The sequence below is a fragment of the Impatiens glandulifera genome, chromosome 1, assembly GCF_907164915.1.
Source record: "Impatiens glandulifera chromosome 1, dImpGla2.1, whole genome shotgun sequence".
Taxonomy (NCBI): domain Eukaryota; kingdom Viridiplantae; phylum Streptophyta; class Magnoliopsida; order Ericales; family Balsaminaceae; genus Impatiens; species Impatiens glandulifera.
Genome location: NC_061862.1, coordinates 13458659 through 13476177, shown reverse-complemented (window position 1 = coordinate 13476177; position 17519 = coordinate 13458659). Strand labels below are relative to the sequence as shown.

The following is a 17519-nucleotide window of genomic DNA, read 5'->3' as shown; positions in this document are numbered from 1 at the left end:
AAGAGCATATGCAGAAATGAAGTATTCTTAGCCATAATGATTTAATCATTTGATAATTAATATCTTCTCAAATCCAAAATCGCAAGTTAAGTGGTATTGTCTCAAAATAGGCCAAGAAAATATGCAGAAATTAAGTAATCTTAAACATAATGATTTAATCATTTTATCTTTGACATATTTTTCAAGTTTAAAAACACAAGCCAAAATATTTCAATATTATAGAGTCAACATTAATTATGTAATTTTGTTTTATATTTTTTTAAATGTTGTTTGAATTTGTAACCGCAACGAATAACAAAATAGGCTTATGTGATCTTTTTGAAAAGAGTAGACAACTAGAAAATATATATATTTTGTTACAAAAGTAAAAGTCATCCCACACACAAAAGATTTATCCATTGTTAAAATAAATGAAATTAAAATATTCGCTTAATTTGGGTGACAACTAAACCCCAACTTTCAGTCACTCTACCCAAAAATAAATCTTAGTAGCAAATACAAAAATTTAATAAATGGAAATCATCCCAAAATGATTATTTGAGTTAATAAATTCAACTCTATTTCTATCTAATATACTTAACTATATATTGTGCATTTATTTATTTCCATGGTGTAGTTTTTGGAACATAAAAGAAGGTGGAATAAATCAAAATCCAAGCAAAATTATTTAAAATTAAGCATAATTAGAACTAGGCAATAATTCTATTGACAAGAAGTTATGGAACTAACAATTTGAAACGGCTAGAAAATCCACAAAATTATTAGGAAAAGAAGTTTTGAGATATGAATCTCATGCCCATTTAAGTTTGTAATACATTAAAATTAATAAGAAAAAGAAAGTAAATATCTAAATGGATGGAAACAATCACACTTTTAAATCCCATTTCCACATTTACTATTGGTTGAAGTATAAATCAAACTTCTACCTCAGCAACCTCCAACAGCCCCACCTCCAGTTTGATGAAGCATTGCATCGATCTCATCTTCATCCGCCATCATAAGCTGTTATATTGATTGTTCAAGAATCATAAAAAAAAAAGAAAAGAAATACCCAATTGATTATTGTTTCATTCTATCATATCATATTATATAATTTTTACCTCTTCTGGAGTTTCGTCTTCTTTGATGCGATGGCCATCAAACAAGAATACAACGGTATTGAAACCCATAGACTCGCGTTCACAATATGCGTTCATGAGCTTCTTGAGCTGAGTGGTGCGTTTAATTCTGAAGAACACTTCATTCCCATTCTACAATGTAACCAACAAAAATTTGTAATCAAATTTTCAACATCTTTTTGTCAAGCTCCATGCTTGGTTCTAATAACCAAGGAAAAGAGAACAGTACTCCTCTGAAAACACGGATTGATTAAGGAATTTCCTAAACATATTTCTACCTACAATCATCTAGCTAGTAGATAGAGCACAAATTGCATCAATAAATGATTTACAAAAGCAGAGCATATAATAAGTAAATGATAGACCATGTCACATTCCTTAATTGATCATGAACCAGATAGCAGTTGAGACTTCAGAGACCAAATCGTGTACCAGATACCCCAATACAGAGCACAGATTTTATCGGGAATCAAACAAAACACAGGCTAGCTAGGTAATTGATTTTTTCAGACAACTAGAAGTAAGAATCTTAATACATGCATGTATACCTGGCTTTTGACCTTCAGATTGATATGTAGAGTCTGTTCAGGCTGATTGCTTTCTTCAGACATTTTTGAGGCTGATGAGCTGATATATTCGATTGACACAATCTTCTTAGGTTTCTTTCTTCTTATCTCTAAATCGCCGCCACGAATAATGTTGAGAATAGGGTTTACATAACTGAGAATAGGGTTTATATAGACGTGTATCGGAAAGGGTATATTGGTAATTTTATTGTGACGGTGTAATATTGCGAATAGGGTTTATATAACCTTGTATTGAGAAGGGTATATTGGTAATTTCATTGTCAAGATGTAAGGTTACAAATAGGGTTTATATGACCGTGTATCGGGAAGGGTATATTTGTAATTTCATTGTCAGGATGTAAGGTTGCGAATAGGGTTTATATGGCCGTGTATCGGGAATGATATATTTGTAATTTCATTGTCACGATGTAAGGTTGCGAATAGGGTTTATATGACCATTTATCGGGAATGGTATATTTGCAATTTCAATGTAAGGTTGCGAATAGGATTTATATGACCATTAATCGTGAAGAGTATATTGGCAATTTCATAATCACTTAACCTATTTCGGAAAATAAATTTAAAGAGAATTTTCCTTTGGGTTCTAAACCTTCGATTAGATTGATATTTGAATTCTAACTTATTTCGTACTACTATTCTTTATGAGCAAGATATTTAGGTGAATCACAATTAATCATTTACTTTTTTTTAATTTTATTGTCTATATAGCCTTTTATGAAATTTGACTTAATTCAAATAAGTTATGTGTGAGATTGTAATTTGATATGTCTCATTCGTAAATCTCCAAAAACTATTGATGTGAAGAATTTTAGGCCTATTAGTCTCGTTTGAGTTTGTTACGGCAACGAATAACAAAATAAATGTGATCTTTTTTAAATGAGTAGACCAACTAGTTAAGAGAATATGCAGAAAATTTAGTATTCTCAAATATAATGCATTTATAATTTCAAACTAAATCTACGTCCCAACCCACAAGCCACGAAAATATCAATCAATTATAATACCAATATTAATAGGTGATATTGTTCCATTCTTTTTGAACTTTTGTATTTCCATCCACAGAGACAACAATATAGTCTTATCATTTCATTTTTATGACTAAAGTCATTAATTAAGAGAATAACAGTAACAAAATCTCAAAATTATAGAGATAACAATAATCAAGCAATATCGCATCATAATTTTTAAAATCTTCTTTTTGCTTGTAAGCAAATCAAACAACAAAATAAGCTTAAATAATATATATTTTTAAAGTAGATTGTATAATAAAACAAGAGAATATGTCGAAAGAAATGAAGTATTCACAACTATAATGATTTAATCATTTGATAATTAATATTTTCTCAAAACCAAAATCACAGGTTAAGTGATATTGTCTCAAAATCGGCCAAGAGAATATGCAAAAATGAAGTATTCTCAAACATAGTGATTTAATCTTTTGATTTTTGACATATTTTTCAAGTGTAAAATCACAAGCCAAATATTTTAATATTATAGAGCCAACATTAATTATGTAACTACGTTTTATATTTTTCAAAATGTTGTTTGAGTTTGTAACCGCAACAAATAACAAAATAGGCTTACATGATCCTTTTGAAAAGCATAGATCAACTAGTTAACATAATATGTTGAAATAAAGTATTCTCAAATATAATGCTTCTATAATTTCAAACCGAAACTACGTCTCAACCATAATCCACTAAAATATCAATCACGATAAAACCAACATTAATAAGTGATATTGTTCTCATTCCTTTTATTAACTTTTGTGTTTCCATTCATGTTGGGGCAACAATACAGTTTTATCATATTACTTTTAAGACTAAAATCACTAAACTGCAGAAATGAAGTATCTTCCATCGTAGAGAATTAACCCTTCTCAAATTCAAAATCACAAATTAAGTAATATTGTCTCATAATAAAAATGAGACAATGGATTAAGTATGCAGCCCGCAAACCTGTGTAGCACGGATACAGCCAAAAATATTTTTTTCGAGTATCGGATACGGATACGATACGGAAATACGCATATCAGATACAGAAAAAACGTATCGTTGACTTTTCTTAGGGTTTGTTAGGATTTGTATCTCCCAAATCCGACCAGCTTGAAACAATCTTTACAGTGGTTCACTCAAATTGAAGTACATCCACTTCAGCCACCACCAGATTTCACTATGAAGAAAAAGAAGAAATACAGAGTTTTTGCCTCACACTTTATCTCTCTAGAATTATTTCTCTAACTTGTAAACCCTTAATAATCACACATTTATAGGGTAAATATTCAGGTAATAAACCTAAATAACTCTTGGTCAGGCTCAAGCCCAAAACCAAATATAAACCCAATAAACTCTAATTCACACTTGTAGAGTTTATTATAAGTGTAGGCTCCATAACTCAACAATCTCCCACTTGGAGACTAACTTCATCATCTCTCGATCGGTGGCGGATTTCCATCCAGTGTCTTAACGAAAACGACCAACTGAAGTTGCACACAACTTCAGTTTCTCATTTGTCACAACTTTCGTCAACATATCAGTTGGATTCTCACTCCCAGGAATCTTCTCAAGAGCTAATACTCCATCTTCTAAAGCTGACCGGATGAGGTGATAACGAACCTGTATATGCTTTGTCCTGCCATGATTAACATGATTTTTTGCCAAATGAATGGCACTCTGACTGTCGCATCACAACACACTTCCCTCGTACTCTTGACCCAATTCTAACAGAAGGGTTGTGATAAGAAAAATTAAGTAAGGTTAATTTTTGGAACCGGCCAGAAAAACTAAACAACTATTAACTCCTATGTGCAGGAACAGATCGAATTGGACAAACCGGCTGGAGCCTCACAAACCGGCTGAAGAACACTTCAAAGAAATCCAGTTCCAAGTGATCAAGTCAAGATCAGAGGAACCAGTTTCAAACTTTCTCAGAGAGACCGGCTAGCAAAGACAAATCTATATTCCAGCCGGACTTTGAATCAACCGGAAACTAAAACTACGAAGATGACGTAATATGACGAAATAGACGTGTCTCGAAGAGATAAATGAAGATAAGATCCGATCAGAAGCATGCGAGGAAAACAATGATGATTTATTGATCCGACTTTGACAGCCGGAAGGTGCATGCCTACACGTGTTCGAATCTGCAAACCGGCAACGTCATCTTTACCTAAGGAGTGTCTGCATGCTTGCCAAGTGTTGAGGAAGGTGAAACGTGCAAGCAACCTCCCTACACCGGCGTGACGCTAGATTAACCGATCCCAACGGTCACTTTTTTCTCTCACCATGGGATCACTTGTTAGGATCGGGGACGCCCTTGGTGGACTGTGGTGTTTCCGGTTTTAGGAAGGGTGGCCGCTTACAACAACACACACAACGCTTTGGTGATAGTCCGGTTAGAGACTATAACCGTTCTCAGCACTTTGCAAACTGTCACAGACTCTTGAACCGGGTTCAAGGGCGGAAATGTCTGTTTCAGTCTGAAGCAACGTATGCGACTTAGTTTGATGAGATTAACAAGGAGTCGGTTAGATGAAGTATATAGACCGGTTTGATTAGAGATTATGTTTAGGTTGGTGATAGTTAGGTTTTTATAGTGAGTGAGCCGGAAAGTAAAGAAAATGACACGAGACAGAATTTTTTATAGATGTTCGGAGCAAACCCTCCTACGTCACCCCTTCTTCTCAGGTTATGAGAAGGATCTCCACTAACTTTAAAGGTTACAACACTTACAATGCCGGTCGAGTCTAACTCGCTACTCGTTGGTTACACCAATTCACTCTTGATGTAATACACAACACAACACAAACAAACAAAGCTTCCGGTAAATGACACAACGGTTTGGATCGCGCGTGAGATTTCTTTATCTCTCTAAGATTTTCGTAACTTGTGTCGCCATTAATGAGGTCGCTTCGTCTTCCTTTTATAGTGAGGACGATCACAACGGTCACTTTCTTCTCTCACCGTGGGATTGGTTAATCCAGCGTCACGCCGGTGCAGGGAGGTTGCTTGCACGTTTCACCTTCCTCAACACTTGGCAAGCATACAGACACTCCTCAGGTAAAGATGACGTTGCCGGTTTGTAGATTTGAACACGTGTCAGGCATGCACCTTCCGACTGTCGAAGTCGGATCAATAAATCATCATTGTTTTCCTCGCATGCTTCTGATTGGATCTTATCTTCATTTATCTCTTTGAGACACGTCTATTTCGTCATATTACGTCATTTTCGTAGTTTTTAGTTTCCGGTTGATTCATAGTCCGGCTGGAATATAGATTTGTCTTTGCTAGCCGGTCTCTCTGAGAAAGTTTGAAACCGATTCCTTTGATCTTGACTTGATCACTTGGAACTGGATTTCTTTGAAGTATTCTTCAGCCGGTTTGTGAGGTTCCATCCGGTTTGTCCAATTCGATTTGTTCCTGCACATAGGAGTTAATAGTTGTTTAGTTTTTCTGGCCGGTTCCAAAAATTAACCTTACTTAATTTTTCTTATCAATTTCTCCCTTTTTGATTATTTAGAATAAATATTCAAAAATTGTAATGTATGGCCGGTTTGAAAATTAACTTACTTAATTTTTCTATCAATTTCTCCCTTTTTGATTATTTAGAATAAATATTCAAAACTTGTAATGTATGGCCGGTTTGAAAAATATGTTTTAACAATTTCTCTCTTTCGATGTTTTTCTGTTTTAAGAAAAATTTCAAAACATGTTTTGATTTGTCAAAGGATATTTAGAAAATTAATTACTTCAAAGTATGATAAAAACTACTGAGTTCTGAAACAAAACATAACATATATAAATTGTTCTTAAGGAATAAAAGAAACTAAGGTTTGGATGGTCCCCCTTTTCAATTTCTTTTTCCTTCCGCCTCCTTTCTTCCTCTTCTCGTGCCTGCCATTCCCTTTCTCTTCGTTTAGCATCGAATTGCCAACCGGTCCATACACTTGAGATGCCGGGAGTTCGTTTGCCGAATCCAAAACCACCGATTGCTGGTTTTCGTATGCGAGGTGTTTGAGCAACGATCGGTCTGATACTTGGGGTTGCGGTTGAAATTTCGACTGCTTTCTTCTTACGTCGGTTGAGTACTTCGATGTTCTCTTCTTCTTCTTCTTCTTCGTCAAGAGGTTCTTTGTTTAGGCCGACCGGTTCGATCTCTCTTCGATTGTTTCGTTCTGCCAACTTCATCACCTCTGCAACCGCTTTTCGCTTGTTTTTATTCCTTGTCTTCATAGAGTGCGATGGTTGAGCCGGTTTGAAAATTAACTTACTTAATTTTTCTATCAGGTTGTAACCACATCATCTCCTTAGCAGCCTCTATCACAGTAACATACTCTACCTCACAACTAGAAAGAGCAACAATCTTCTGCAATTTTGAAACCCAACTGATTACAGTACCTCCCAGAGTATAAATGTACCCTATTGTGCTCTTCCTACTATCAACATCACCACCATTATTAGCATCAACATATCCTTCCAAACCCATATTAGACTTTCGAAAACACAAAGTGAGACTCGTACTTCCTCTTAAGTATCGTAGTATCCACTTTACTACTTCCCAATCATAGAAATTTAATCATTTGATTCTTGATATATTTCTCAAAGTCCAAAATAGTAGTCACAAATTCTCAATATTATAGACAAATAACAACAATCAATTAATTTCGCATCATAAGTTTCGAAATATTTTTATTATAACCGTATCGAATAACAAAAATAGGCATAAATGATATTTCTTGAAAAGAGTAGACCAAATAAAATGAAGCAAGAGAATATAAATAAAAAAATAAAATATTCTCAACTATAATATTTTAATCAATTGATAATTAATAATTTCTCAAATCTAAAATCACAATTTAAGTGACATTGTTTCAAAATAGGCCAAGAGAATATATAGAAATAAGTATTCTCAAATATAATAATTTAATAATTTGATATTTAACACATTTTTAAAGTCTAAAATCACAAACCAAAATATTTCGATATTATAGAGCCAACATTAATTAAGTAATATCGTTTCATATTTTTATAATTGGTCTTTGAGTTTGTAACCGCATCGAATAACAAAATTGGCTTATGTGATTACAATAGTAGACCAAATAGTTATGAAAATACACAGAAATCTCAAATGTAATGTTTCTATAATTTCAAACAAAATATATTTGTACGTCTTAAATCACAAATCATCAAAATCACAAGCCACTCAAATTATAATCACTATAAAACCAACTTTAATAAGTGCTTCTTTTTAAACTAAATCAACTAAGCAAGAGAATATGCATAAATGAAGTTTTCTAAATCATTGTGATTAAATCATTTAATATTTAATACTTCTTAAATTCAGAATCATAAGTTAAATGATATTGCACCTTGAATGTATAGTGTTAGATATTCAAATAATTATCAAACCTAATTTAAATCAATATATATAATGAGGTTTTTGTCTAGACTTTAATGTCCTTAGTACTTAATTTAATCTAACTAATTATCCATAGTTTCTCTTTTATGTCTTCTTATAAAACTCTTTTAGATATATTATATGTGCTTAGCAATTATGTAAGATTAATTTTTTTGTTAGAAAGAATGGATAAAACAGAAATTTCGATCATCTAAACAGATTGATTAGTTATTAAGTTTTCCCCTCCAAGAATTACTATTGCATTATGCACCTAGTGTAAGTACAATAGCAGTCAGCCTTTAAAATAGTGAGGTTTATCTTTATATCATCTAAATGGTTACATTAGTTATAATCATTACATAAAACAAATAATCGAACTTACAAAGAGAGGAATCAAATTTGTTTATGTGAGAATTGGTTCATAGAAGGTCCATGTACAATTTCTACAGTTTCATCGCAAAAACCTACTCCACACAACAACAATAGTACATGGTTTTGATTTAATATAAATAACGCTGGTAACATGAAAAATAAAATAAAAAATAAAAAATCGTTCAAAGAAAAAAGAGTAAGACATACAGATTATTTTTAGAATTAACTATGATCTCTAATGTTTTGTACCCGAATCCACAATCTGCTGGATAGTCACCCATCACATTGATAAATTGCCGCGATAAACTCTCCTATAAATGGTTCAACCCAGAATATCCACACACATAAATGTACACCTAGAGAAATGGAAAAAATTAGAAAAAAATTAAATAAATAATCCCCACTTTTTAATTTAGGAAAATAATAAACACAAACTTTGAACATTACTCTAGGTATAATAACTAAATCAGTTAAATTTAGTTCGAGCTACTTTACTTACCAATGTCACAACTTTAGGTATGAAAGTCTTTGATTCCTTGGCAGGGCTTCCATTGATTACAATGACGAAATCCCAAACCACAAAGGAAAGCATTCAAAAACTGGGCCAGTGAATAAACAATCTTGAAAGCATCCTTCCCTCCCTCCCTAACAAAGTAGAAAGAAATCTAAAATTAAAATTCGTTCAAAATCAAATTAACATGTTACATCAAGATATTCAAGAAAACTAATTGTGAATGTGTCACAGTTAGTTACAAGAAAAATAAGAAAACTCAACTTGAAGACTATAAGCAATGTAATCACAATTTGTGGCAAATCTGGAATAAAAAACCAACAAGAATAGAAAGTTTCTTATCTTTTTCCATAACCCATCTTCTATAAACATCGAATTCCTTACCCGTATCGAGATTTTTAAACAAAAAGAACTCTGCCAAATTTGGATCCTCTGTTTTCTCTGTTTCTAGATGATCTGACACGTCAATCTTTGGTGTAAGTCGTTGCTTCGATACCGTCCATATGAATTCCTCTTTCCTTCTTCTCGTATGTGCAGAAAGAATATGGTTCAATATCTCCGTCCAATCGCGGTCGGACAAGCAAGATCGGTGCGATCGGACAAGCAAGATCCTATTGGTGCGAAAAATATTATAACTAAGAAAATAGGATTTTATTGATAGAAATCTTAAGTAGCTACAGGTCACTTAATTTTGATATTGAAAAACTAATGAGTGATCCTCAATTTAAAGGATGAGATAGAAGGATCTAGAACTCAAAGTAAATACAATTCATGACATTAAACAATGCATATCTTGAGCTTCATCTTCTTTCACGCTTCATCTTCAACTCTTGAACTTCATCATCACATTAAATGTTTTCCAAGATTTTAATTATTTATTATTTTTAACACCCCCTCTTAATTAGTAATATTGAGTTTCTTCTTAAATTTGTCGAACTTGTCAATCGTGATGGCTTTGGTCATGATATATGTTGGCTGATCTTCCGTCTTGATAAACTTCATGGAAATTACTTCTTGAGTAATCTAATCTCGAATAAAATGATGTCGTAATTTAATATGTTTGGACCGAGCATGAAAAACGGGATTCTTTGTCATTGCAATAGCAGACATATTGTCACAATGAATAATTGTCGGCTCACATTGCACAAACTTCATGTCCTTTAAAATTCTTTGAAGCCAAACAGCTTAACAAGCTGCATCATCAGTACATGCTATATACTTTGCTTCGGCTGATGACAATACCACAGATTTCTATTTTCTTGAGATCCGTGATATTAAATTTGATCCAAGACAAAAGATATAACCGGGGGTACTTTTTCAATCAACAATCGAGCCTGTCCAATCACTCTCTGTATACCCAACCAACTTACATTCACTTTCCTTTTTGAATTCAATGCCTTGAGTTTTTGTGCATTTAAGATATCTAAGGATTCTTTTTGCGGCGGCAAAATGAATTTGACTTGGATCATTCAAAAATCTAAAAAGCAAGCTTATTGAATGTGTGATATTCGATCTTGTGTTGAGATAGATTAAGAAACCAATCAACTTTCTATAACTAGTTGAGTCAGCTTTCTCACCATCGTCGTTAACTTGAAATTTTCCATTCAACGCCATAGAGTGGAGAGGGGCTTGCATTGACTCATATTGAATTTTTTAGCAGATCTTCAATATATTTTTCTTGAGATAGAAAGATTCTTCCTAAACTTTGCTTAACTTGTATATCAAGAAAATATTTCATGTGTCCCAAGTCTGTCATCTCAAATTCTTTCATCATTTGATTCTTGTATTCTGTTACCATAGCTTTGTTTGTTTCAAAATAGATGAGATTATCTACATATAAACATACAATCAAGAAATCTTTGTCAATAGTCTTCACATAGAGATGATTCACTTGTACTTCGATTAAAGCTTTTCTTGATGAAATAGCTATTGATTTTGCTGTTCCACGCTCGGGGTGCCCGCTTTAACCTATACAATGCCTTTTTTAGTCGATAAACTTTCTTCTCTTTTTCTTTGATCTCAAAACCTTCAGGCTGCTCAACATACACATCTTCTTGAATTTCTCAATTTAGAAAAGCTGATTTTACATAAAGTTGAAATATATTTACCTCCAACTGAGCTGCAATGGCTACACAAGTACGGATTGTCTCCATTCTTGCAACAAGAACATAAGTTTTTGAGAAGTCAACTCCCGGTTGTTGAGAATAACTCTTTGCGACAAGTCGAGCTTTATGTTTTTTAATCAAACCATCCTCACTGTACTTTACTTTATAGACCCATTTTAAACTAATAGTTTTCTTTCCATCTGGCAAGTCCACGAGTTCCCATGTTGAATTTTTCTCAATTGTAGATAACTCGTCCTTCATTGATTTTTGCCAATATTCTTTTTGAGAAGCTTCTTGGAATGATTGTGGCTCACAAGAAAATTATCCAAACTTAATTTCATCATAAATGTCTTGAACCATTCGGGTCTTTCTTGGAGGACTATCTGAATCAGATTTTGAGTCTTGTGTAGAAGGTTGAGATGAGCTAGCTTGGGATGTACTAGCTTGGGATGCAATTGGATCAATAAATAGTTGTGATCCCAAGTCTTCAACTTCTTTCCCCTTCCAATTCCAAGTAGCTTTTTCAATAATTTTGTTGGTCAATGGATTCATCAATCGATATCCCTTGGATTAATCACTATAACCAATGAACACAAGTTTTTGACCTTTCTCTTCAAACTTCTCTCGACTTTGAGATGGGATTAGAGCATAAGAAATACTCCCAAATATTTTAAAATGATCAATGACGGGTTTTTTTATCATACCAAGCTTCAAATGGAGTCTTATTTCTGACCGCTTTGGTTGGTGATCGATTGAGAATATATATAGTTGTGTGAACAGTTTCGGCCCAATATAGATTTGGAATTCTCTTTCTTTTCAGCATGCTTCTCGCCATCTCTATAATCGTACGGTTCTTTCGTTCAGCTACGCCGTTTTATTGTGGAGATCTACTAACGGTTAATTATCTTTTAATACCATTATCTTTGCAATATTCCGTAAAGGAATTTGAGAGATATTCTCCTCCACGATCAGTTCTCTAGCACTTCATTATATGACCACTTTCCTTTTCAACTAGAGACTTGAATCGTAAGAAAATAGAAAATGCTTCGGACTTTTGATTAAGGAAATAAATCAACATCATTCTTGTATAGTCATTAACAAAGAGAATGAAATACCTCTTATCTCCAGGAGTAGGAGTTTGCATCGGGCCACATATATCAGAATGGACAAGTTCAAGTGGTCCTTTTGCTCTCCGTGTAGTTTTGGGAAATGGGAGCTTGTGCATCTTTCCATAAATACAACCTTCACATATATCATTCATCACTTGAATAGAAGGAAGTCCAACCACCATATTTTTCTCTTATAGCAACTGAAGTCCCCGTTGATTTAGATGACCATATCGAAGATGCCAAAGTTTATTTAAATCTTCATTTTCCACTTTTAATGCACAATCACTTTTCAATGGAAACGTGAGAGAAAAGGTTTTATCTTTCATTTCGACAGTTGCAACAACCACATTCTTCTTTTTGTCAAATATTTTGCAACTTTCATCATCAAAATATACCGAGAAGTCCTTCTTAATAAGTTGTCCAATACTAAGAAGATTATATGAAATATTAGGGACATATAGAACATCTGTAATAAGCTTTTTGTTACCTCCCGAAGTTGGAACATCAATGGTTCCTTTTCCTTTCGCATCTTGATAAGAACCATCTCCAAGAACAACAGTTGAAGTAATGTCTGAGTTGAGCTCCACAAACATATCTTTATTACTTGTCATATGGTTGCTAGCACCGCTATCAAGATACCATCGACTTTTTGACTTCTCTTCACCATTTAGAGAAACAAACATAACGTCATAATCTTCTTTCACAAATTTTGCATCATCTTCTTTCTTATTCTGATTTTGAAATCGACAATCCCTTCGAGAATGATTAGGGATTTTGCATCTTTTGCATTTGAAATAATAATCTTTTGACTCATGATTTGATTTCTTACAAAAGATACATGAATAAAAATCACTTGATTGTTGTGGTGCTTTACCTTTCCAACCGAATGTCTTCTCATTTTTCTTATCAAATATGTTGTGATGACTTCTTGAAAACGCTTCTGGTACTTGCTTGGATTTGAAGGCTTGATCAGTTGATGGAGTACAAGAGCGATTAATTATTTGCTCATGTGCTAGAAGAGATCCAGTCAACTCATATATTGTCATCTTGGACAAATGTTTTGATTCTTCAATCGCAGCAGCAACATGATCGAACTTTTGAGGAAGGCTTCGAAGAACCTTTTCAACAACTTTTTTATCTTTGATTTCATCTCCGCAGCTTTTTATTTGATTGACAATAGTGGAAACACAAGAAGAAAAATCTTGTACCTTTTCTTGATCCTCCATCTTTAGATTGTCAAAATCTTTCCATAAGGCTTGGAGTTTTAATGCGATCGTTTTCTCCGTACCTTGAAATTCCTGCTTCAATATCACCCAAGAATCTTGAGCTTTTTTTACTCCAAAAATACGAGGGAATATGGTTTTCAACTCCTTGTTGAATATAGAGCACAGCTAGTGCATCTTGTTTTTTTAGATCCTTTTCAAATTTCTCGTATCCTTCGTCGTCTTCATCAGGCACATCGAGTTCTTTTTCATCTATCATATAACAAAGACCTAGGGATATGAAAAATGTTTCCATTTGGCTGCTCCAGAATTTATAGATTTCGCCTTCAAAGATAGGAACTTGACTTGGAGAGTATGAGAATAGAGTGGATGTCATTTAAAAATTAAAATGTAACCTTGCTTTGATACCAAATTTGTTGGTGCGGAAAATATTATAACTAAGAAAATGGGATTTTATTGATAGAAATCTTAAGTAGCTACAACTCACTTAATTTTGATATTGAAAAACTAATGAGTGATCCTCAATTTAAATGATAAGATAGAAGGATCTAGAACTCAAAGTAAATACAATTCATGACATTAAACAATGCATCTCTTGAGCTTCATCTTCCTTCACGCTTCATCTTCAACTCTTGAGCTTTCATCATCACATTAAATGTTTTCCAAAATTATTAATTATTTATTATTTTTAACAGATTCGAAATCTACATATTGTAATCGCCGAACATGGGTAACGGTGCCGGTACACAGGATGAAATCATCGTGATCGATTTTGATGTAGGAAAAAAATAAGTGGCGGTTGTCTTCAAATTCATCGACCGACCATATTATGCAAACCTAGTCCGGCCGAGAACATATATTTTGATTGTATTTATAGTTTTAATATGAACCACTGCCTATGATAACTTTTTCATTTTAAGTCACTAATAAATAGGGATTTATTTTAAAGTATATTTTTTTTTATTGATATATTTTAGAATTATATAAACTTTTATATAGAATAATAATTTTACATCATTTTATTAAATATTTCTCTCAAACGTAACTCTTTATAATTAAAAATAAAAATCTTGCTATTTAATCAAATAAAATGTCTTATATAATTGTGTTAATCAATTTATCATTTCAACCTTTCTATTTAGACTACATGTTTATTTTTAAAAAAAATATCAAAATTTTGATTTTTTATATAAAATTCACCAATAACATTTCACTCCTTATTTTAATATGTTAAAACTCTTTAAATATAAAAAATGTATTGTTTACCTAATATGTGTCAAATTCACATTGAAAATATATTATATAATGAGAAATTTTGCACATATAATTCAAGAGAAATGATAAACCCAACCAATTGTTAGCGAAAGCAAGGTCACGAATCATACATGGCCTTGCCATGTGGTTAGGAGAGAGAGAAAAAAATTAAAAATATATTCATCAATCCGGCTTCATTTATTTCTATCTCTGAAACTTCTTCGACTTCATTTATTTCTCTCCCCGAAACTTCTCCGACGTCATTTATTTCTCTCCCAAAACCTCTCTGGAGAAACCCCATGGTATAGTTTTTACAGATTTAGTTATTTAGTTTTTACAGATTTTAGATTTTACAGATCTAGTTATTTAGGGTTTATGGATTTATTTCAGTTCGTTATTTAGCTTCATTAGTGCTTCGCTTTTATATGATGACGAACTATTTGAACTTTCAGGAAACTAGCACTGTTGAAGCACCAAACTTGAACAACACAGTAGATGAAGCACTAAACCTGAACAAATTCACCCCCGTTGAACCCAAAAGGTACCCGATTGTTGGTAAAAAAATATACATTTTAATGTCTTAAAATGTCCCGAAACCACCCTATCAGGTCCCGAAAGTATCATTTAGGGACCTGAAAGGATGGTTTCAGAACAAGAAATGATAGTTTTGGGACCTAAAAGGGTTATTTCTAGAACAAAAAATATTAGTTTCGGGACTTGAAATGGGTGATTTCAGGACCCAAAATGGGTAGTTTTGGGATCAGAAATGATGGTTTTAGGACCTGAAAGGGTGGTTTCAGGTCCTGAAAGAGTGGTTTCGGGACAAGAAATCGTGGTTTCAGGAGTGGTTTCGGGACGTATTTCTTACGGTTACACTTATATTTTGCAGTGACATTCCCAGTATTGGAATGACATTTTCCTCCGAAGAACAACTTCTTGAATTCTACACATCATATGCCCACTTAACTGGATTCGGCATTACCAAGTTAGGGAGCAAAAATATAGGTGGTAAGAGGAAATATTTCAACATTGTTTGTGCCAAGAGTTTTATGAATGAATCGAAGGCCAAAAATAAGTTTCATCAGCCTAGACCAATAACGAAGATAAATTGTAAAGCTTAATGTTGTTGTTCGGAATGAAAGGGAATATGTGATAACAAGTATTTGTCTTGAGCACAATTATACATTAAGCCCTAAGAAGATACGCCATGTTAGATCCTACAAAGTAATAGACGGAAATGTAAAGAGAATATTGAATACAAACGATGAAGTTGGAATAACTGTGGCCAAAACATTTCAATCCCTTGTAGTGGAAACTGGAGGGTATGAAAGCATGTCTTTCGATGAGAGAACATGTATAAATTACGTTACAGAAGCACGAATGTTGAGGTTAGGGAGTGGGGATATTGAAGCACTCACTAAATATTTTTTAAGAATGCAAACCAAAAACTCAAACTTCTTCTACCTTATTGATTTGGGCGAGGAATCCCGAATTAAAAATGTGTTTTGGGTAGATGGTAGGTACATAGCTAGCTGCCTTTGAAGATTTTCACGATGTTATCTCTTTCGATACAACCTATTTGACAAATCGCTATGACATGTCGTTCGCTCCGTTTGTTGGGGTTAATCATCATGGTTAATCCATTTTACTTGGATGTGGCTTATTTTCAAGTGAAGATTATGTTGGATCAAATTATTTTAACTATGTGTTGAAATAGTTTGACTATTGGGATTTTGATGATGAAATGATTTATGCGCTTTGATACAGGTGTATCGATATCATATTTCATGAGACTTAGCTCTATTGAGGCTCATTAGACCGATTTGGCATTTGATGCACAAAATTAGACATGCAGTCTAATAGATCTCGGAATTAGACATGCAGTCTAACTCGTGGAGTTAGACGTGCAGTCTAATAGATCTCGGAATTAGACGTGTAGTCTAACTCAGTGGAGTTAGACGTGCAGTCTAATGTATACAGAATTAGACGTGCAGTCTAACTCAGTGGAGTTAAACGTGCAGTCTAATGTATACAGAATTAGACGTGCAGTCTAACTCGTGGAGTTAGACGTGCAGTCTAATAGATCTCGGAATTAGACATGCAGTCTAATTCAGTGGAGTTAGACATGAAGTCTAATAGATCTCGGAATTAGACGTGTAGTCTAACTCGTGGAGTTAGACGTGCAGTCTATTGGATTGTAAAAGTTAGACGTAAGTCTAACTCCTTCAGACAAGTCTAAAGTAGAACCGGAATTAGACGTGCAGTCTAATGGTTAGTGAATGATTAGATGAGTAGTTTAATTAGTGAAAATTAGACGTAAGTCTAACTCCTTCAGACAAGTCTGAAGTAGAACCAGAATTAGATGTGCAGTCTAACTCAGTGGAGTTAGACGTGCAGTCTAATGGTTTGTGAATAATTAGACGTGTAGTCTAATTAGTGAAAGTTAGACGTGTAGTCTAACTCCTTCAGATTAGTCTGAAGTGATTGTAATTAGATGTAAGTCTAATCCCATTAGACCAGGCGATCTAATTAATTCTTCTCTTAGACGAGGATGTTTGATTTCATTAGACAAGGTCGTCTAACTGAAATACGTCTAATGCTCAGCTTAAGCATTATGCTTGTAGCTAGCACCCGCCTACCCACGTGCTATAGCTGTACTCTACTCCTGCTCCACTTTCTAGTGAAGATTAGTACAATAGTTATATGCAACCAACCAGCGAATGCCACGTAAGAGAATTTCCCTCATATTACTTGTTTTGCAGGTACATCCCTGATGGAATATTCGGTGCACTACCAGTTGTTGTACGGCCACGATCCTTGTGCTCAGAACCTACTCTGTACTAT

The 17519-nt window shown here is 33.7% G+C and overlaps 1 protein-coding gene across 1 annotated transcript; it reads right to left on the bottom strand.

The window, feature by feature from the left end:
- Window positions 1–927: 927 nt before the first annotated feature.
- LOC124917353 (small ubiquitin-related modifier 2-like) lies at window positions 928–1729 on the bottom strand. Its single transcript, XM_047457832.1, has 3 exons — window positions 1667–1729; window positions 1101–1250; window positions 928–1002 (listed from the first exon to the last, which is right to left on the bottom strand). Exons 1-3 carry the CDS (start codon window positions 1727–1729, stop codon window positions 928–930), a joined length of 288 nt encoding a protein of 95 aa, XP_047313788.1.
- Between the last annotated feature and the right edge of the window lie 15790 nt (window positions 1730–17519).

Bases quoted from the DNA above. Each gene is read 5' to 3' on its own strand.
- LOC124917353 (XM_047457832.1), bottom strand. From the start codon at position 1,729: ATGTCTGAAGAAAGCAATCAGCCTGAACAGACTCTACATATCAATCTG. The intron at 1,251-1,666 runs GTATACATGCAT...GTTACATTGTAG, and splicing joins ATCTGAAGGTCAAAAGCCAG to AATGGGAATGAAGTGTTCTT. The intron at 1,003-1,100 runs GTAAAAATTATA...TCAATATAACAG, and splicing joins AAGACGAAACTCCAGAAGAG to CTTATGATGGCGGATGAAGA.